Source organism: Stylophora pistillata, chromosome 3 (assembly GCF_964205215.1).
Source record: "Stylophora pistillata chromosome 3, jaStyPist1.2, whole genome shotgun sequence".
In the NCBI taxonomy this organism is placed as follows: Eukaryota; Metazoa; Cnidaria; class Anthozoa; order Scleractinia; family Pocilloporidae; genus Stylophora; species Stylophora pistillata.
Window position 1 is genome coordinate 48,839,655 of NC_142521.1, and position 22,512 is coordinate 48,862,166.

General features: G+C 40.7%; 2 protein-coding genes and 1 long non-coding RNA gene across 3 annotated transcripts; 2 read left to right on the plus strand and 1 right to left on the minus strand.

Annotated features, from left to right (window-relative positions):
- Nucleotides 1-88: 88 nt before the first annotated feature.
- Nucleotides 89-6,308, plus strand: LOC111336799 (calcium uniporter protein, mitochondrial). Its single transcript, XM_022942961.2, has 6 exons — nucleotides 89-194; nucleotides 423-498; nucleotides 3,286-3,564; nucleotides 4,486-4,577; nucleotides 5,326-5,598; nucleotides 5,900-6,308. The coding sequence occupies exons 1-6, from the start codon at nucleotides 117-119 to the stop codon at nucleotides 6,122-6,124; spliced, it is 1,023 nt and encodes a 340-aa protein (XP_022798696.2). The 5' UTR covers nucleotides 89-116; the 3' UTR covers nucleotides 6,125-6,308.
- Nucleotides 6,309-10,500: 4,192 nt separating this feature from the next.
- LOC148736549 (uncharacterized) lies at nucleotides 10,501-22,277 on the minus strand. The gene is made up of 3 exons (XR_015999150.1): nucleotides 22,048-22,277; nucleotides 21,870-21,956; nucleotides 10,501-10,934 (listed from the first exon to the last, which is right to left on the minus strand). It is a non-coding gene; the product is annotated as an uncharacterized LOC148736549 (long non-coding RNA).
- Nucleotides 11,453-12,805, plus strand: LOC111337603 (somatostatin receptor type 4). Its single transcript, XM_022943941.2, has one exon. It carries the CDS (start codon nucleotides 11,453-11,455, stop codon nucleotides 12,413-12,415), a length of 963 nt encoding a protein of 320 aa, XP_022799676.1. The 3' UTR covers nucleotides 12,416-12,805.
- Nucleotides 22,278-22,512: the final 235 nt, after the last annotated feature.

Consider the following 22,512-nt stretch of genomic DNA (forward strand, 5'->3'; position numbering starts at 1 on the left):
TGGGTATTTTTCAATCATTGACAAGCAATAAGTCAGATGAGAGTAGAAGAATATCTAGGTATTTCCCATGAGTAAAACCTCTCCCACCCACCCCTCCTACAGAAAGTGCATATTTGATGTTCAAGAAGGCGTTTGACATGGCGGGCACCTTTAGGCTCTCTCGATCTTCATCGATCGCCCTGTTTAGTTTTAAGGTAAATCACTGAAATCTAAAGCTAAATTTTTTTTGTAGAATCAACCGCTATCTTTCGTTTCCTGTATGCTTAGTATAAACTGCCCCACTGACTAACTGATTTGTCAAAATTCTTTTACTCTTTCAAAACCATGAAAAATTGTGAATTCGAAATCTTCGCAGTGTTTTGGTCCCACTGTATGTAAAGTTGATAATTTTATCGTTGCACATTTGTTCATTTTTGCCTCAGGGAACACGACTAAGTAAAAGCGTCTGGAATAAGACGCCGAAACACTGGATTTTCGTTTCTTCGCTAAGTAGGAGCGGTAAGTTGACATTCAACTTTAAACTTGCAGCTTGTCGGAAGACATTGAATTTATTCGTATCTCCGAGAAATGTATCTGTAGTATTGAAGCGTATTTGCATTAAAATGATATATCTTACGGTAAAAAGGGAAATCGTAGCTTTGTTAATCGAGTACGTGTGTAGATCACTATGATACTACTTCAACCGGCAGTTGTTTACACGGCAAAATCCATTTCTTTTTGGTAAATAAGTTCTTAAGTATCGCAGATGGAATATGATTGGAAATTCCATCTGTAATTCTTTTTAGTTGGAAAGATTAATTATCAGTCCATGTAGTTATTTTTGAACTTGATAGAGCACGGGCAGACCACCCAATGGATGTGACAGGCTGGGCAAACTTCTTGAATTTGTAACAACAGCATCCATTTTGCGCAATAATATGCTTGGAGATTTTTCAAGGAAAGATTTCCGTATAACCCCGTATCAGTCAAAAACAAAGCCGTATTCCCAAAGGTAATCTGTTGTCTTGCCTCTGCTTTCTTTTATCCAAGAAATGTATGCATAATGAAGTATGCATTTTTTCTTGCCATTTTTCCACGCACATTATCTGTTGCTTAATGCCAACAGGTTTCTGATAGGGAAGCTTGGGTAAAAGTGCAAGCTATCAAGATGGTCACCTATACTTTTTATGTGAAGGGCGATTGGGTGATTTTTTTCCCGTGAATCGTGATTTGATTTTTTCTTTATTCGTGAATCGTGATTAAAGATAATAAAATATTTTCATGTCCACCTGAATTAATTTTCTTATTTAAACCTGACCTGTGAATTAAGAGCTGAATTAAACATGATTCGTGAACCTTTTTTTTTTTTTTTTTGCATGATGAATTTCCAGCTATTTAAATTTATTATTTTGGAAATTAAGGTATTGTTTTTGATTGGCTGTGGTTAGGTTTTCACCAGAGTTTTCATAGGAGATGGACTTGATATGGGTCGATAAAAGTCATAAAACAAACCACTAATGGTTCTTGAGCAAATAAGATAAGACATACTATATATCATCTTTTATTGCATAAGACTGGTCAAAATTAGAAAAAGTTAAAATTTTAATTCAAGTGATTGTCTCAAATTTCCATGTAAATGTCAAAGAGTATCAGATATTATTTGATGTGTGAAAAGGCCAAATATTTTTACATGACTGAGTTTTACAACGGGTATTGGGGACCCTCTACAAAGGATAGATAATGTCTAAGGACAAATGTACAAGCCTATAATAATCCGTCAATTGTTTTTTATTGCACATGATCGGTCTATATGCATCACATAACCAAATATCCTCCAGCCGAAAGTGGGAATGGTTAGTAACCCCTTCAGGTGGCTATTATGTTGGCTGACAATGTCCATGGTTGAGCTATTGTGGGAGGAATAAATATTTGGCAGAGAAGCAAAGTTTTGAGGGTATATGTGAAATTTTGGGGACAACCTCTCAGCCAGGTGACATACTAGAAAGCATTAGTATTGATACTTAATTGAAAACTGTTACATCCATAGTTCAAGTTAACTTTACCCCATAATTTATGTGTAGGGGTAATGTATGTTAAACCAATTTACAAAGCAATACAGACAAACTTTGATTATCCTGACCTCAATTATCAGGACCTCAGGCCATTTCTGAATTTTTCTTGGCCTCTATTTGAAAATGAGGTCTGCTGCTCAGCCAATCTTGTGAAAATGAAAAAATTACTCACTTTGAAAAAGAGGCTTGAGGTAATTCACAAATGGGCCCTTATGCGGACTTATTTGTCTGGTCCCATTTTTTCGCAAATATGAACTAGTCATGTTTCAAGACCAGTAAGAACTTATTTTCATCAAACAATGTAGATGTACTGAAACAATGCTGATGCTATTCCATTCAAGGAGCTTCAAAAAATGATAGAATTACTGAGGTGTAAAAGCTGTAGCAGCTTCTTTAACAAACTGCTTTGCATCAGCATTGTACAGTACGGAATCCGGCCCATTAAAAATATCGCACTGGAAAATGCAAATAAGCTAGAAAAGAGAAAGAGAGCATGAATAACTTCGCACAGACCTGTCAATCCGACTGTCAATCATGTAATCCCCCATGTACGCTATGTTTGCAAGTATTGTTTCTTGCTCAGACAACCAAAACATAGCACTACTCATTCAAGAAGAATAGACATAATTAGTAGCATTATCTTGATTAGGCTATATTGTTTAAAAATCAGTCAGATGTAAAATTAAATTACCTTTTAAATGTTGGGTTTTTAATTTGTGTTAAGACTGAAATGCGGCAGATTTATGAGGTTTGACCATCAGTTTCGCCATGAAAGCAAAATAACATAATTTACAGAAATATTCCTTTTTAGCCCATTGTTGCCGTCAGTTTCATTTAACATGTCGGTAAAGTCTATTTACTTTTCGAGAAGCTTAAGTATACGCAGCCCTTGCTCTTTACCAACAAAGAGAGCATTTCATCACTTTCAAACAATACTAATTGCTCCAATTGTGTCTCCATTGTCTCTAAACGGACACAAAGCGAAATTTTAAGAGACCAAAGCTGGCGGTGAGCTTTTGCAACCTCATTCCCAGGTCATTGTGCCCACAAAGCACCATGGGTACCCCACTTTTCCCAGGTGACACTTTTCAATGGGCACGATTCCATAATGAGGTTGTAAAAAGCTCCCAATTATCAGACTACTCAACCCAGTCCCCACAAGTCTAAATAATTTTGGTTGGACTGTACAAGGATAAGATTCTAAACAAAGGGAATGCACTTTTCTTTTCAACAGATAATGTTTCTGTGGGGTTTAAAAGTGGTTTTCCAGTCATTTCATTTCCTTTACCATCAAGGAGAGAACAGTGTGAATTTGTTCTACGCCCACTGACTCACACTGTTAAAGACCTCCTGGAAAACATACAACAAGAAGACAAGGGAATTGAAAGAGCAATGGTTTACAATGTTGATGGCTCTAGAATTTCTGGGAGCACAGGGGTTGATGTGTTACTGCAGTCTGATTTTAAAGTGGTTTTGAATGACAACTCATATTTTGTATCAGTACCAGATGAAAGTAAGTGTTATTGGGACACAATAAGGATAATGGTTATCATTATTATATTACAAAAATGTTGGTTTAACCCTCCTCTCCATTAGGCCCCATTTTGTACTCAAGGAACCTCCCTTGTCCATGTGTTAAGCAGTGAGAATTGTTAGTAGTACCTCAATTGTGTTTGGCACTATTTTGCAATCTTAGATCTGATAAGCAACACTATCAATAAATTCACATTTAAAGTTTTTTCAATTGGAACAGGAGTCTGTGACTGCTCTACTGAATTTTCAGGGGGGGTTCTATTGGTTAAAAGGAGGTCTATTTTAAACTGCAGTCAGTAACTTTTTGTTGAATTTTTAATATGAAATTATGGAATAGCATTACCAGTAGAAAGATGCAATATCCTTCAAACTGCAAATGTTCCATATGTTCTCTTCAGTTGAAGTTCTCCTGGCCCGCATCTTTAGAGCTTGTCATACTTTCTGTAGCATATTTGTTATCAGTAGCATGGTTTTTCTCTTAATGTTAGAAGGAATGGCAGTTCATTCAGGGTTTCCCCACCCTAAGGGATATTTTCCATTTTCTCTGGTAATTGACTTGTTATCTTGAAAAACAAATTGCTGGTTGGTGAGAGGCACTACAGTATCAAAATATCATGTTTAGGAACACAACAGCCAGCTTTCAAACCTGAACTTTGGATCCTGTGTCCAAAGTTTCCCAAGTTAAAAATCTTGTCACATTCCAAAGGATTAACAACTAACTTTAAGACAACAAGAGTGGAATTAAGAGGAAGTTAACCAGAGCATACTGTCTACCCCATAAAATTGTACAGAGAGCAGAGATTCAAGACTTCTGCCAACAGTGTTTGACTGATTTGGTGTGTACATTTGACTGATTTTTCATTTTGCCACACAAATTCAATGCCTTTACTCTGACTTGTAGCCAAGCCTCCTATTGATGACTTCAAAACAGTTGCACATGTTAAAACCTTGGTTCACCAGTTGTACAGTGCTATGAATATAGAACAACATCAGGTATGAGTTGACTCTTTTTGTGGATTAACATGCTTTCATTTGTCTTCTTTTTTATGTTATACTGTTTACTATACGTATGATGCACGATCCTCGCAGTAGAGAGCGCTATTTATGCAATACCGAAAATCAGACCTGAAAAATTTATAAAAAAATTTATTTTTTTTCAGGTCTGATTTTCGCTATTGCATAAATAGCGTTCTCTACTGCGAGGATCGTGCATCATACGTATCTAATACCGCAGTTCAAAATATATGAACTTCATATATTCATTGTAACTGTTTACTATGTTGAAAATGGAACTTATGGATTTATGATTTGGTTAATTATTTATATTGGTGTAAAAAAATTTGTTCAGAAACTGAAAACTGCATTGCTGATAAAGCTGTCCCAGTTTCTGTCTATTCAAATGAACCATATGCTATCTGATTTGAACCTTGTTACCCCCCACAAAATAGTTGTAATTGACGGTTATTGAGCTAGATTTTCCCACAATAGCTTGGATGGCAATTATGGGAAATGTGAGAGGAGGGGGGTGCAAAACATACCATAAAAAATTTAAAACAACAGGTGATAACAGTGTTGTCTAAATTGAAAAACATGAGGCCAAATGTAGCCCATATCCTGTGCAAACATTGTTTTGCATGATAACGAAAATTGTTGTTCACGTAAATGGATTCACACTGGGCCTCGTTTCAAAACATTTACAATTTCTATGTAACTCAATATTGTAGCTTTGTTTTTCTTTAAGCTGGAAAAAGAACGTTTTCTGATGGCAGAGCTAGAAAAACTTCAACTAGAAATCAAGCCAATGGAAGAACTTAAAGCCGAAATCGACCGCAAATCAGCGCAACGAACCAATTTTGCCGTGTGGGGTGGGCTGGGATACATGGCATTCCAGTTTGGTCTGTTGGCGAGGCTGACTTGGTGGGAGTACTCCTGGGATATTATGGAACCTGTCACGTATTTTGTGGGATATGGAACTGCCATGGCTTGCTACGCTTACTTTGTGCTGACGAGACAGGTAAGAAATGGTCTCCTCCCCTAAGAGATGTTAATAAGGGAGGGGCGTTACTTGGCATCCTGTTGAACAGCTGCGAAGGAGACTAGGTAAGAATCTGCGTCGCTACATTTGGTCTCGTCGTGCGATGTGCATTTGGAGGAGATTGCGTTGCGTGACGTTACAGAGTACACACAACTGTAAAACGCTCTTGTTGTTTGGTATAATGAGGAAACACCAAACTAAAAGAGTTTTAAAAAATGAATAAGAAGAGTTTGCAGTCGTCATGGGTCGACATATAAAGTTATTTCACTTTTTTTTTCAGGAATTCCTTTACCCCGATGCCAGAGATAGGCAGTTTTTACTGTTTTTCCACAAGCTTTCGAAGAGAAAAGTATTTGACATTAGGAGATACAATGAGATTAAAGATGCTATACTAAAAATTGAAGGAGATTTACAAGTTCTGCGCAGTCCGTTGTTCCTACATTTGCCTGAAAATGCTCGAATGGAGCTGTTTGAGAAAATTTCTCAGAAGGAAGGTGAAAAATAACTTTGAGATTGATAATATTCCTTCTAAAACCCGAAATGAGCTGTAATTTCTTTTTTTTTTCTTTTGTAACCTTTTAAGGATTGTAGTAAAATAATATAAAATAATATAATGGAGGGAGTAGATTCATTAGATAAGGCACTTGTATATAGCGAAATAAATGATAAACTCCTCAAGTTGACGCCCATCAGAAGGCTGTCTTAATTTGACTATCCTCTATGTTTTTGAGCGAGATACTAACTCTCACATTAAGACGAAACCGTTTGATTCCTCAGTTTGACCAGCATCTGAGATCTCCTTACAATGTCACCCCTGAATCACACATAAAGGTCACAAGAATAAATGAAATGATCACCAACTTGAGACGCTCTTGACTGTCAAACAAATTCTCCTTGTCAGCACTTAGGAAATTTAGAAAGAACAGTATGGAGAATATGCGTGTAGAGGGTCAAGTAATTACGGGGTCTTGCGACCTGGTGAGCATGTACCATCAGTAAAACGATTTCCCTTAGGGTCTAAACAAGTATGTTCTCCTATGCATTAGCGGGCGAGGTGAGTGGATCAGGAAAATCCTGTTGGACATGCCAGGAACTAGAGTTGGTGGGGGGACAAACATCTCATCAAGGAAAATGATATTCTTCTTTGGCTCATTGTTGAGAAACTAAGGTAAACCCTAGCAGTTTTGCAATGTCAGTGTCGTCTTCAAACTTACCGTCTGCGTGTGTTTCACGAAAGTGCTTACTTTTGACACACACGATTAAGCATAAGCCTGGAAACCAAACATAGCGGTCAAACGGTCAGTCCATGAACAAACATCGGAGCGGCCTCGCATCGCACAGTGGCAGCTTTTAGAGCCAAGCTGAATGGAAGGGATTAACACTACCAAATTTTGTAAATGGAGGTGCCTTAAAGACTTACCTTCTTTTTTTTTTTTTAATACAAATATTTACTACAAGAATTCCGAGCATGTTATCTGCGGAAAGAAAAAAACTCAACCAACGGTAAATCAATACCTCACTAAAGTTGGTATGTCGAAGAATATCATGGAACGTATATGTGCACGATCCTTCGCAGTAAAGCACTATTTAAGCAATAGTGAAAATCAGACCTGAAAAAAATTCAGGCCTGTACGGGATTCGAACCACTGACCTCTGCGATACTAGTGCAGCGCTCTACCAATTGAGCTAACAAGCCAACTGGGAGCAGGCCATCAAATTAATTCGACATAAACCCGTAAGATGATAAATCACACAACAAACATATGAAATACATATATATGAACTGCGGTTATGAAACGTATATGTGCACGATCCTTCGCAGTAAAGCACTATTCAAGCGATAGTGAAAATCAGACCTGAAAAAAATTCAGGCCTGTACGGGATTCGAACCACTGACCTCTGCGATACTAGTGCAGCGCTCTACCAATTGAGCTAACAAGCCAACTGGGAGCAGGCCATCATATTAATTCGACATAAACCCGTAAGATGATAAATCACACAACAAACATATGAAATACATATATATGAACTGCGGTTATGAAACGTATATGTGCACGATCCTTCGCAGTAAAGCACTATTCAAGCGATAGTGAAAATCAGACCTGAAAAAAATTCAGGCCTGTGGTTCGAATCCCGTACAGGCCTGAATTTTTTTCAGGTCTGATTTTCACTATTGCTTAAATAGTGCTTTACTGCGAAGGATCGTGCACATATACGTTTCATAACCGCAGTTCATATATATGTATTTCATATGTTTGTTGTGTAATATCATGGAAGACAGTCACCTTGAGAGATGTAGTTAACTCTTATCTTGTATGAATTTTGTAACAAAAGAATGCTCAAAATTTTTCTTAACGTTTAGATTTTTGTCAAAAACAAATACTGTACCGGCAACCTCTTTGAAATCTTTGACTGAAAATACATGTCGCAACTTCCATAAGATGAGGGCCCAGAAAAAAATTTTTCGAAGAGAGAACTACGCAACACCCTTAGAGGAATTATTCCGAAAGCGATATTTAAAAAACATGGCTTCTTTCATGAGCCCATCCACAAAGTTTACCACTTACTTTCCACTTCGTTTTTTTTTTTAAGCTTAGTTTAGAATAAAGAAAACTATCCTAAAGTCTTCAAATATTTTTGCGTGTTTCTCATAACATCATCTTCTCTGCGTGCCATGGACACCAGGCCTCATAGAAGTCATGCACGTTACGTGATAAGAATGAAAGAGCCATCTTATAGCTGCGTAGAGAAACTACTGTATGCTATGATATTGACGGAGTTTGCATTTCTTCAGCATTTTCGTTGCGCAAATTTACCCGAAAAGAATGGCAAAAATCAAAGCGATTTTAGTTTCAGCTACGCCTTGGGGACTGATCTTAATCTGGGTGTTTTTCCCGTCCAGGTGTATCAGTGACGGTAACAGCTGGGAAGCTTTATTCCTGTTTTTGAGCTTAGGTAAAGCTTAGAGTTTACGCCAATCGAGCGAATCAACATTAGCAGCTAAGTGCGTCCACAAGTCTTGCAGTCCTAAAAGGTGAGTAAGCTGTGTGACTTACCAGAATCGTTGTTGGCCTATGCCGGAAGAAGGATCTCAGTCGCTGTATATGGTCTACTGAGTTCCACTGGGTTGCCTAGTTGAAACAAGCTTGTCTTTTAATATCGATTGGACAATAGGGAAACTAAAGATGTCTACCCGGCACAATTTGGGATAATGAACATGTCTTACCGTTACCCTGTATTTTATTAATATTTTTTAAATCATCATTTTAAACTTTTTAGACAGGCTCAGCCTTGACATTACAAAATAATTTCTAAAGTACTGCAACAGTTTATAGAGAAGTTGAAGATAAACCCTGTTACCACTTTTTTACATTACCACGACTCCCCTTTCAATTTTTTCCTTTTCTACAGAAATGACTATTCCCTCTCGCTTTTTGTCATATTTCGGCTATCATCTAACTGTCGTCCATAACCATTCTAAGTTATGTTTATGACGTACAAGTACTTTAAAAAACTAATTTTTTAATTTTTTTTCGCTGTTTTTCGACATTCTTTCTATATTGAATCCGCTATTCGCAGACAATTAATTGAGCGAGAAACCAGATGGACAGTTGTTCAGTTGTTTACCTGTGCCGCTACACTGGTCCCTCCTTGACGAAGCTCAAATTGAGATACAATGAAATATATGAAGTTCATATATTTTGTACTGCGGTATTAGACACATATGATGCACGATCCTCGCAGTAGATAGCGCTATTTAAGCACTAGCGAAAATCAGACCTGAAAAAAATCAGGCCTGTACGGGATTCGAACCACTGACCCAGTAGATAGCGCTATTTAAGCTATTGCTTAAATAGCGCTAACTACTGCGAGGATCGTGCATCATATGTATCTAATACCGCAGTACAAAATATATGAACTTCATATATTTCGTTGTATCTCATTTATCACTTTCACGGGTGTATTACGAATCAACTTAACGGCCTGCTCCCAGTTGGCTTGTTAGCTCAATTGGTAGAGCGCTGCACTAGTACCGCAGAGGTCAGTGGCTCGAATCCCGGACAGGCCTGATTTTTTTCAGGTCTGATTTTCGCTATTGCTTAAATAGCGCTAACTACTGCAAGGATCGTGCATCATATGTATCTAATACCGCAGTACAAAATATATGAACTTCATATATTCCATTATATCTCATTTATCACTTTCACGGGTTTATTACGAATCAACTTAACGGCCTGCTCCCAGTTGGCTTGTTAGCTCAATTGGTAGAGCGCTGCACTAGTATCACAGAGGTCAGTGGTTCGAATCGCGTACAGGCCTGATTTTTTTCAGGTCTGATTTTCGCTATTGCTTAAATAGCGCTATCTACTGCGAGGATCGTGCATCATATGAAGCTCAAATTCTACTTCCGGTTCACTCTATTTTTCTTTAGATTTAATCACCGTGATATTTTCCGAAAGCTAATTCTTAATCTTTCAGCAATTTCTACGATCTGATCAGTTTTATTTCTTTTTATCACTAACTGAGCATAAAAGTGATTCTCTACTCGTTTTTTCCCGAAACGACTAAAACCGAAGAAATAGACTAAATTTTGCATTATGGTGCATATGAATTTCTACAGTCAAACAACGCTATTTAATTACCGTGGGGGTAGTCTTAAAAATCTCCAGACAATCATGAGACCTCTCTGTGTTGATCAACGAAAGAAATACCAGTATGTGGGCAGCTAAACATGTGTTGTGTTTACGCCTTCATGTCTACGCTCCGTTTACTGTTAACCGGATGCATACGGCTTATCTGCTTCGCCGCTCTGGTTGTTTTTGTCATCCCGTGTGGCAAAATATTGTGACCAGAGTGACACTTTCTTATCTGATCTTACAATTTCGTGGAATGTTTTTATTTTTACTGTTAAGCCGTAGAAATACAAACCGGACAAAAGAAAGTGAGTAATTAAACAGGAAGAAACTGATTAAATCTATTTACTACGATGAAAAAGTTATAAAACAGATAATAAAGAAGGTTTCGAGTGTTTTTCTATTTTTTTTGTTTTTTTGCGGTTAATAGTTCGTTACTTCGACGATTGTTCTTAAGGGGCAAAGGGCTGTTTACATTTTTGAAAGAATTGACTCCATGAAAATACGTAGACAAAGTTGCTTTAAATATGTCAATGTACGTGATTGGCTGGGGGAATTTCAGTTTTCTGATAACTCGAAGCAGAATGGTGAGGGGTAAAAAAGAGAGAAAAAGAGAAGATTCAGAGCAAAAAAGATGACGAACTGTCTATCCAGGCTCCGGCCTTTTTTGCGGCGGAAATACTGAAAGAAAAAAAAAAACAAAACAAGAAAATTGTTTTTTTAAGATTGCACTCACTTGTTTTGACTGTACGCTTAATGTCACGAGTAAACACCTCAAAATGTATTCATATATGTCATTGGTACGTACTCATGAGCCCACATAATTTTTTTACTGTAATTTGGAATAAATATGCTCTCAGATTTTTCAAAGAATATACATTGTTCACTGTAATAACAAAAATTTGATCAAGAATGATAATTCAGAATTTGCAAGCAGATATCTATAAAGCAGGAGAATGCGATTCCAAAATTTCCGAGTCCGTTTTCGTTGAGGAAGTTTCCCAAACGTTTCTGTCTGAAAATGATTGTTCTTCAACGAAATGTTGCCGATCTCTGGAAGAAATGTCTTTTTGAATAACTTTATTATCAGCGCCTTCTATACCCTTTCTCATTTCCTGATCTTTTGTTGTTGCTTGTTTGTTTTTGTTTTTATTTGCATTTATTTTCTCATGACGTTATCCATTTTTTAGCAGTACAAAATGGGAGTATCAGATAACTCCAGTGGTCCCGTAGCTTCACCGATAGCGCTAGGCGAAGCCATAGCTTGGTGCGTTATCTTCAGCTTGGAAGCCGCGGTGGCCATTACAAGCAACGTGGCTACAATTGCCATATTTCTCACCAACAAGCGCATCCGGGTACAAACGTCCATCCTTCTGGTTAATTTAGCTGTAGCTGATCTGCTGGTGGCTATAGTACCCATACCTGGCTGGGTGTACTTCTTTGGAGTACAAGCCAACCTCTGGCCAGATAGCACTCATCTGGCCAGTCAGATCGCCTACTCTGGCCTGGATATTGGAGGAGCGTTCGCTTCTGTTACCAATCATGGCTGCATCGCTATAGAACGCCTAATAGCCACGCTGTTGCCTTTCAAATACAGGAGCAGTAAAAGGATGATCAGCACGCAGCTCATTATTATGGTGTGGTTTTTTGCAGTGTGCATCCCTGTGGTGACTCTGGTTGGTTTCCATGTCCTTGACTCCAGCATGGTTGCTTTCTTTGTTTGGATGCCATTCCTTACTTTGCTACTTCTGGTCATCGCTGTGTCATATTCCATCCTGTTGGGCAGAATGAAATGGCTGGCACGAAATCTTCGTGGTCACGAGGAAACTGAACTGCGTAACAATCGCTTTACTGTCACCGTCTTGATCGTCACAATAGTGTCTTTACTAGCCTGGTTGCCTTTCATGATTATGAGCGCCATCGACCTGGTCGCGCAAACCATCAGTCATAACGTCCGACTCGTGAGCATGGTCAAACTCCTGCACTTCTTCAACTCTACTTGCAGCATTTTCATCTACTGGTTTCGGATCCCTAATTTCAAGGCTGCTGCCTACAGCTTGGTGTTCCGTCGCCACGGGATGGAACAACCTGAGCGACACAGGGCATCATTTCAAAGTAGGAACTCAAACAGTTGCCGTGGAAGGGCTACAACCTCTTTCTAAAGATGTTTTTCCCTTCCGAACGTTGCTAATAGGTGTTCACACTACATACACTAGTTTAATTTAATTTTATTTGATTTCACTATGCGCAAGCAGACGGATGAGAATTGCATGTCGCTGTAAGATTCATTGTTAATCAGAAATCTACAGCCCGAAACGTAAAAAGTTAAAATCTCGTTTTTAAACGAGTTTTCTTTCAGTAGAGAACTTTCAAACGAAAGATACAAAGATGCAAACATTGTCTGTTTTGGACTGAGCTCAGCTTCATTAAAGTCAAAGGGAGCACAAGTATGAGGCGGAAACATTTGCTTCATAACTCACTTAAGTACAATCAGTGTAACATAAAAAAGAAGGGTAGTGGCACTCAAAGGCTCCTTGTTGCGCCAGTATAAAACAAAGCCGGAAAAACTGAAGAGAGAGGCTACCAAATAGCATGAAAATTTTGCAGTTTCATTTTGCAGATTAACAATTTTTTTATTCTCTTCCCTTTGGAAACAAATTTCTGTGGCTTAAGCCACTGAAATGTAAGCTGCTAACTACTGTTTGCCATGAACAAAGAAGGAGACGTAATATTCATGACTTTTATTGCTTGTTGAGTCAACACTGACACTTTACTTCTCGGACACCTTTTGTTGAAATCTATTATAGTTATTGAGTTTCGAAAGTAAACCGAGATTGCAATGGTTTTGCTTTACTTCGCTCCGAGAATTCGCATCACCCTCTCCAATAATCAGATGCAAGACTAAAACCAATCAAGACTTGGTCGCTTGGTCGCCCTCGTTTTCCCCCACTGTAAGGAGTTGTCATCGTCATTTCAAGGTGTTTCCTCTTTTTGATTGGCCATTATGATTATTTGGTTTCGGTTTTTATGACACTCAATCGAAAATTGCTCTCAGCCTTTGAGGGTCAGAAAGGTCAGGGAGGTCAAAAAGGTCAGAAAACACTGACAAAGCAGCAAAGCAGTTTTCACTTTACCCTGCCTAATCCTCTTGACTGCTTTTTAATTCAACTTATTGTATTCAATCCATACAGCGTTTTACTTTATGCTTGATTGTTTTCATTAACATTATTGTTTGTCATCATCATTTTCATTCTTTGCGGAAGTAGTTTATTCTTATCGGGGACAAACTGCGACATCTGCTAAATATTGAACCTGAAAAGTTTCCACGCCACATGGTATGCCTCAAAAACTAATCACACTATTTTTGAGTACGTTCAATATAAACGAGGTTAATAACTAAAAATCTTAAACGTCTTGTGGTTACGAAAACAACTTGATTACATTTTAACTGGTCGCTTTGATTTAGAAATGACTTTAAAGTTAACTTTTTGTACTCGTTGTTGCATACGGACCAAGGATTCTTCTGAGTGCGTTCTCGGTTAAAAACAAGTTTATGTTGAACTTAAAACAGTGTGTCCCGAGTCCTCATTTTACTGTCACCCCAATCATGAAATCACGAATTCTGAAATTAAAAGCCGAAAAGAGGAGCGACTATCATGATGACCACGCAGAAAGGTAAAAGGGCCCTTTCCGTTCGGCTGTCATAAAAAGAAAAAGAAAAGAAATCAACACAGCCAATCAGAAAAAATTCAACACCACGAAGAGCCAATAAGAATTCGAAGCAAAGGAACATGCAAGAACCCACAGCGCGGGAAAACGTCGCTGACCAAGTTGCGACTACGGTGGAGATTATGGCGCCAGTTTCCAGACCGGTCACAAAGCGAGGTGAGGCAGATCTCTTGCACACTACTTTAATCACGCTAAATAGCTAACACAACAAACAGTAACGTTCTCCTCGACTGTCGTTTTTCACCGTCTTGTTTTCCTCGTGGGATCCTTTTCTTTTTTAATCCCATAATAATCACCTGGGCTAGTCCAAGTTACTCTCGTCCTGCTTACTACACACACCCCCTCACGAAAAAAAGTGTCGTCCCGACAACACAGAAAATAAAACACGACAAGTCATCTTGGTGATAACTTGGGGGGGGGGGGGTGTTAGTGCCCCGACTTCAAACCCGTAGTGCTTGTTGAGTTTCTGTTTGGCAATAATAGGGAAAATAGTAAGAATTCAACACAGTTCTGTTCGCCTATGATTAATACGTGGAGCGATCAGATGCGACAATAACAGTGCTCAGTGCTGGTGTATCCATACGGGCTGTGGTATATACTGCAACTGCGGGATATACGGGATTTGTGGGGTGTGGTAAGGTATGAGGCAATGGCCGATGGTCTGGTAGGGAGATGTAACTGGAGGGCCTTGGATTGAATTTACCACTGGCTGTAGACGTGTATACTCGGGCTCTCCCATTTGACTGTAGGTTAAAGTCACTGGAGGTAGCCGCTCCCTTCGTGGTCGCGTAGCCGCTCCTGGGTGGTCCTCCGAATCTGATTTGTCACTGACTGCGGGGTCGATATCATGTGAATCGTGGTCACCTGAATTTGGCGCCGATGAGCTCCTACTATCTGCATGAGGGTCAGATTGCTCGCTGGAGGGGTTATCTGACCCTTCGGTATAGCCTTCACTATTGGATTGATCTTGGGGGTGAATGACCGGGATTTCTGATATTATTTCCTCGGGGGACGCCGTCTCGTAGGGGGTCGGGTGGCACGGTGTGTCCATTAGGTATTCATCATCAGAGCTCTCCCCAGTTTCTGCAGATGGGGGTGTCGATTGAGATCTCAGTTGCGTGCTTCTGGGCAAATTTCGCGGGCGAGTTGAAAGGGGTAAAGCATCACACGGAAGGAGCAGGTTACTATGCAGTACTCGCTGTTTTCCACGGGTATGTTCCGGTTTTACTTTATAGACTGGACTATCTGATATGTGTTCATCAACTACGTATATCTGCTCTTCCCAGTATGAGCGAAGCTTTCCAGGTCCTCTTCTTTCGGACAGGTTTCTAACAAGGACGCGATCACCAGGGCGCAGGACCGCAGCAGAAGCCTTTTTGTTATAATACGCTTTACTTCTGGTTGATGATTTCGTAGTATTCCTTGAGGCAATGTCATAGGCCTGTTTCATGCTTGCTTGCCATGTCTTCACATAGTCTGGGTAGTCACCGTGGTGAAGACTATTATCCAAATTGTTGAGAAGCGCTGCTATTAGGCAGCGAAGAGCACTCAGAAATGAGAATAAACAGCTCATATGTTTTAATGGCGGTTACCCAGCTGATTACATGAACATGCGCATGCGTTGCGCCTCACTATCTGCTGACCAGTATCTCAGGGACATGATACTGATTATATCAAGACAAATCGAACAGCAAATCAATCGGTCATCGCGGAGAACGGCCAAACATTAGATAAAATGGAGAAAACCCAGTGGTTTCATGTCGTGTGCAGTTGTAAGCATGGATGAGCTTGTTTAAGGAGTCTTTCCACTTCGCTTTCTTTTCCTCTGGGAGGGTCCTTAGCATCGAGAGTAAGGTGCAGTTCATGCGTTCTACCTGGCCGTCACCTTGGGGATGGTATGGAGTGATTCGTGAACTAGAAACTCCACTGAGACGCTCGAAGTTGTGGAACAATTTGTTGTCGAACTCACCACCTTGCTCATGATGTATTCGCGCTGGGAAACCAAACCTCGGGATAAACTCATTGTATATCTTCTCAGCAGCCGTACGGGCCGTTTTGTTGCGTGTTGCGTTGGATTGGGTATATTTGGTAAAGTTATCGACAATCAGTAGCACGTATTCATATGCGCCTTTGCTCTTGTCCAAATTTAGGAAATGTATGGAAATCACTTTAAATGGTGCTGAGGTCGTCAGGTGGTGCATTGGCGCTTTAGTGAGTGTGCTTGGTTTTTTTTGTTTGATACATCTGCATTGTTGTGTCACAAAGTACTCTATATCACGGTACATATGTGGCCAGTAGAAGCGGGATCTTGCCAGTTCGGCAACTCTCTCCACACCTAGGTGTCCCATTTCAGTGTGCAGTTCATTGAGGGCCAATAGGATAAAGGCGTGTGGTAGAACTAGCTGGATTCTAGAGGCTGTTCTTCGTCTCAGGATACCCTGTTCATCAACTACCAGTTTCTTCCATTCTCTCATAAGGTTGGCAGCGCCTTGAGGTGCATTCTGCAGTTGGCCTCTACCCAGTTTAATACCATGGGTCTTGTAGTGGGTGGTGTAACGTATTGCATTATCTGATTGTTGTGCTTCTTTAATCTCCCGTGGGCTAAAGGATTTCAGATGCAGGTCCTTTAATGTGGGTTCAGGGGTCGTCGTGTCAGCGGAAATAGCAGTTACCCATGGGGTGGTACCCTTTGCCTGTTCCCTAAAGGTTAGCATAGTTGCTTCAAGGACATCTTTGGGGACTTCTTCGGTGCACTATCGCACGTATTCATCCATATCTAATGGCATTCTCGACAAAATGTCTGCATCCACATTGGATTTGCCTGTTCGGTACTTGATTGTAAAGTTGTAGTCTGCTAACTCAGCTACCCACCGATGTCCCGTGGCATTCAGCTTTGCGGATGACATCACATATGTTAATAATAATAATTAATAATAAAAACAGTTTAACGTGGAGAAACACTTAGCTAGAAGCTAGTTTACAGGTTTTCCACAAAACAACTGAAACAAATAATTCAAATTGAAAATAACATTATTAAGAATCCCAACTGGCCGAAGGCAAACCAGTTGGCTATATTACAAGCATGGCCGAGGATTTGAAACTCGGGGCTACCGTGTAACAAATCCAGTTAGTGGCCAGGGCGGGACTTGAACCCTGGAGCGGCGGATTGCAAGTCCGACACGCTGACCACTCGACCATGCGACCCATATTAGTGGGTTATTGTCAGTGAAGACAACAAAAGACGGAGCGTAGAACAGGTAATCTCTGAATTTGTCAGTGATCGCCCACTTTAGGGCCAAAAATTCTAATTTCCCGGAGTGTAAGTGGCAGTTACGTTCCGCAGGTGTCAATGTTCTTGAGCCGTATCCAACAACTCTCAGTGTGCTTCCTTGTTCCTGGTAGAGCACCGCCCCAAGCCCTTCACCTGAAGCATCTGTGTGTAGTACAAACGGGAGTTCAAAATTAGGAGAAGCCATTACCCCGGTTGCATTAGCCGGTCAATTAGGGAGTTTAATCGCTATTGGTGTTTTCATTCCAAACAATTTTGTAATTTGACGGCAGCGGTCCTTTCGGAGGCGAAGGCTTAAACTTTGAGTGTTCTTGCGGTCTCCTGGCTATGTGGAACTGGCTGCTGCCGTCTTTGGCCGACAATAGATCATATAGGGCTTTGGCTAGCCTGGAGAAGTCCTGAATATAATTACGGTAATAACTGATGAAACCTAGGAGTTTACGCAGTGTGCCAATGGTTTGCGGTTTAGTTTCGTTAAGGGCTGCTACTGCTGCAACATCAGCAAGGTCCATCGTGTAACCATCCGCCGAGACTATTTTTCCTAAGTAACGAACAAGGGGCTTAAACAATTCTCATTTCTTTGGCTTCAACTTCATGCCATGCTCCTGCAAACGTCTAAGCACTTTTCTCAGGTTGTCTACATGTTCACAGAATTTTCCGCTATACACGAGGATGTCATCGAGATAAGGGATGCATATTTCATCACGTAGACCATCCAGGCATTTCTCCATGTACCTCTGGTAGGCTGCTGGTGAGTTTTGGAGGCCGAATGGAATGCGGTTCCACTGGTATAAACCCCAAGGGGTAATGAAAGCTGTCAGGTGTCGATGCTCTTCGGCTACAAATCCCTGGTGGTACGCCTTCCCCTGGTGTAACACCGAGAAGTAGGTGTTACCACTAAGGCTATTCAAGATGTCTTGGATGCGTGGGATAGGGGGACGATCATCTTGGGTTTTGCTGTTCAGTTGTCTATAGTCAACACATAATCTAAGACTGCCATCTTTCTTGCGCACGCACACCACTGGGGATGAGTATGGTGACTTCGAGTTGCTTATCCAACCACGGTTGATCATATCCTGCAGGTGTGATTTCACTTCACCGTATAGGGGCTTTGGAATTGAATTGTATGTTTTTCTTACTGGGTCATTATCCACTAGATTGCTTTCCAATTCCAAGTCTTCAACGCATTCAGTGTCATCATCATCCATAGCAAAGGCTCTAGACTCTTCTCTCAACATCTCCCAGACAATCTCCTGTTGATCACACGATATATGACTCAAGTCTACTGGGGGGATCCACTACATGTTATCTTGTTCGGGCCTACTGAGTTTTTCCTCATACTTGATTGGCTCATTCTTGGTCCTCGTACATTTCAACCGTTCTTCCTCGGTCTTAACTGGTAATGGCATGAGGGATTGCACCAACTGTATAGTGCCAAGTTCTGTTCGCTTTTGTAGAGTAATCCCTTGTTCAGTGTTGTTGGATACTGGGATATATATATGACTCGAAGAACCTGGTTTAATGTGGTGTAGACAACCCTTAACCTCCAACCCACCAGACCATGCCCCTTCCTCTTTGAGTTCAAACACTACGGGTAGGTATTCCTCCAGTGGCCCAAAATGTACTTGGCACTTGACTTCTGCAGTTCCCCCTGTTGCAACATGTATGTCTTGTTTGCCAACTCTTGAGTACTGCAGTATCAGGCTCACGGTCCAGGGAATGGATAAGATTAACCAGCATTCTTGCTTCCCCTTCTTTCAGAGATGGGAGTGAATTGTTTACCATCTGGGATAGTACTTCGTGAGCGTTGGGGTCACTACTCCTCTTTATAACCTCTTCAATGACGTTGAAACCAATAATGAGATGCTCCTGGTTATCTTGACTTCCTATTAGTGTGGGTACTGTTAATGGTTCTGAGGGCCCATTCTCTCCAGCCATCTGGAACTAGGCTTTTGTACATTATGCTTTTGTTTCCCCACTAAAATGCTCCACCTTAGTGCTCCATTTTTCCCACTAAAATGCTCGGTCTACCCCAAAAAAGTAACTAAAGTGCTCGGATAATGCTCATCATACAAAGGTTTTTTTAAATTAATTTGAAAGTTTACACTTACGTACAAGTGTTGCAAGTAACGACAACGTATACAGGTTTATGTTTTCTTCGTGACCCGTGTAAGTTACACGGGTCACGAAGAAAACAAACATGGCCGCCTTCTGAGTCTCGAAAGGTAAAACCGCTGACTAATCCTCAGTCTCCAGCTCCACTCAGCTGTATTAGGTTGTTTCGTGAATTAAAAGCGGGACTGAACAAGTTAATTTCTATTTTATTTTCTCGCAAAAAATTAATTTTCCGGGAAAATTCCACTAAAATGCTTGAATAATGCTCAATGCTTTTGCCTCACTAAAATGCTCGAAAAAATGCTAGCATAATGTACAAAAGCCTATCTGGAACTCGACCTCAATCCAGCCGTCATACTCGATTTTTGTGCCGTTCGCCGCTTGTAGACCTAAATCATCTTCCCCCAATAGCTCAATTATGTCCCTAACTGGCTCATTCGGCAAGTTGACTTCTTTCTAGCACTTTGACGCAACACAAACCTGAGCTCCGGTTTCCCAGAGGGCATTAACTTTCTTCCCTTGGACCAAACAAGAGACTATGCATTCTCGTCAGACCAATTTAGGGAGTTTTGAGCGTTGTCTTGGGGTTAGGTGTGATGGGAATGACGTTTTCAGTGCTTCAGCACCTGCCATGGGCTCCCTTTCCCTCCGTTCAACCTCACTAATGGCCTGGCAGAGTGTCTTATGTTCATTCTAATGTTCCCTCAGACAGAATTTTGAGCAGTAATATCTGGTATGGTATCGCGAGCAGCGCAGGTATCCTCCTGCCCAGTCCTCCCCCTTTCCACAGTTTACACATTGTTGGGACTGCTTGTGGGTCTGAGAGGTTTCTCCCTGCCCCGTGGGAGCAACCCTGGCTCGTTTCCCGGGAAGTTTGCTGGGTTGAAGTTTCCCCGACTCGGCTTCAGACATTGGTATCTTAAGTGACCAACACCACCACAATTAAAACAGTGGTTACAACGGGTACCTCTCCCTTGTCTTTCACAGCTCCGGCACTCCCTAGGTGGTACCCTTCCTCGTCCCACAGGGTTGTACTGTAGATTGAAGCTTGTACTACCTCGTTTTTCTATACCCTCCCGGATAGCAGCCAGTTCTGCTTTGAACTCCTTAACTTCAGAAAGTAGGTTGACGTTTGGTGGCTTCTCTGGGGTTTTGTCTTCAACGAGGGTACGATCTTCAACAGGAGTAGTCACATGGGCCACCAGTTGGGTAGGGTTTCGGCTTGTACGCTGGTCATGGCGAAACTAAGTTTCTGCATTCTTTCTGTTTCATTACTAACTGCTGCATTCAATTTCTCAAAAAGCTCTTCATCTTCTACTTGGGTGTTTTGCAACAGGATTTTATTTCCATTTTAATGTTGTCATTTCTTAGTCCAATTAATAATGAATGTAGAAACATGCATTGTACCAACCTTGGGTCATACTTTAAATCGGATCCTGCCTCTTGTGGTGCAAAAAGTACTTTCTGCTTCAAGTCAAGAAGGCGGATCAGGAAGTCCTGGGGCGTTTCCCCAGCTTCCTGTATTGCCAAACTGAGCAACTAATATAATTCCGTAGCCCCTTTCTCCTAATAATGTGACCTGAGTATTTTGCGTAATCTGGCAAGTTCTAAATCGAGCCCACCTTCCAAGTAGCTCCTCAATCTCAGGCCTGGGTTGATTGCTCGGATAACGGCCTCAACAATTTCCTCTTCCTTGTAGCCTCGCTTTAAGCCGGCGTCAATTTGGTGGGCAAGGCTGGTAAAGCTCAAGCGTTCCATTTGACGCGAATCTCCAATCTGCCTGGACATTTTGAACTCCTTTCTGAACGGTGCGATTGCTGGGTTTTCCTTAAGTGTCGGCATTTTCCCACTTGATTCAACGGCTTGTTTCTTCTCATCGTGTTCGGATTTTACTACACCACTATCTTCCTCGGTTTTCGTAACGGCCTATTTTTTTCTCCTCCTTCTCTTTAAGAGAGTGTCTCTGTAAGAACGGTCCCGTCGATTTTGCTTGAGACACAAATTTCCCTCATTTCTTGTGTGTGGTAAGACATTCATGTGCCTATACTAAAACCACAATCCGTTTGATCGGATATCTTTTTTTTTTTCAGAGTTTTACGGAAATTAAATTTCACTCGAGCGAAGGCCTGTCGTGACACTTTTTAAGACTTTAATTTGAGACAGGTTTGGAGGGCAATTTAAAAAAAAATACGGAACTCAGCAAAAAACAAATACCACAGCCATGTATATTAACTCTATCTTATCCATTGAGGTGACTTTCGTTAACATCACATTTCAATCAAGGAAACAGGAAGACTTCAATGACACCTTATCCGTTCACTTAAGTAACACACGCGAAAACCGATCAAATTCAAGGTAAAATTTTGAAAAAGTGAGGCGTTCTTAACTGATCCAACTAACACAGCTAGGAAGTAGATGCCACAGAGAAAAGGTAACTACAAAAAAAAAAACTTTGCGAAAACTTTATAACTCCGCGAACTTACTTGATTTTCGGCAATCTCTAGCTTTGGCGGCCATTTTGAGGGACTCGTCAACACGATGCGTTGCAGATATAAATCGAGCAGGTAGATCTAAAACCGTCAGAAATACATACGGAAGCAATTTAAATGAACTTTTCTTTCAATTCAAGCGGTTAAATTTGCAATTGTTTGTTAAACTTACCATTCCTACATTCCCATGCGACCATTTCTTCCGACAATTCAAACACTACAACTAGTGTTCGAATTCCCCTCGTCGATGTCACCATAAGAAATAACCTGTGTCACCCAAGCTTCGACTTGAATGTGAAGTACGAATCACAACTGCTTCATCTTCGAGGCAATATCACGCTGGTTTTTTGATTTTCTGATCGACGAGAACGGCGGTCACGAAGTGATATTGATCGCCATGTTTACCTCATGAACGGACCGCTGACCAGCCGCTAAGTGAAAACGGCTCAGTGGCGAGGGGGAGAGTATGGGGTGGGTGCCGGCAGATTATCAGATTTTTGGGAACATTCGAATATATTCATTAAAGTATCACAATATGCATTACGATTCTCAATCTTTGTGCAAAAGCATGCTCTGTGTTGCAGATCTAAACAACTTTTGTTTTGCTTGGTATTCTTTTTTTCTTCGAATAATTTAG

Excerpts from the sequence above, each read along its gene's own strand:
- LOC111336799 (XM_022942961.2), top strand. The coding sequence starts at position 117 with ATGTTCAAGAAGGCGTTTGACATGGCGGGCACCTTTAGGCTCTCTCGA. Across the intron at positions 195-422 it reads TCGCCCTGTTTAGTTTTAAG|GGAACACGACTAAGTAAAAG; the intron begins GTAAATCACTGA and ends TTTTTGCCTCAG. Across the intron at positions 5,599-5,899 it reads ACTTTGTGCTGACGAGACAG|GAATTCCTTTACCCCGATGC; the intron begins GTAAGAAATGGT and ends TTTTTTTTTCAG.
- LOC111337603 (XM_022943941.2), top strand. The coding sequence starts at position 11,453 with ATGGGAGTATCAGATAACTCCAGTGGTCCCGTAGCTTCACCGATAGCG.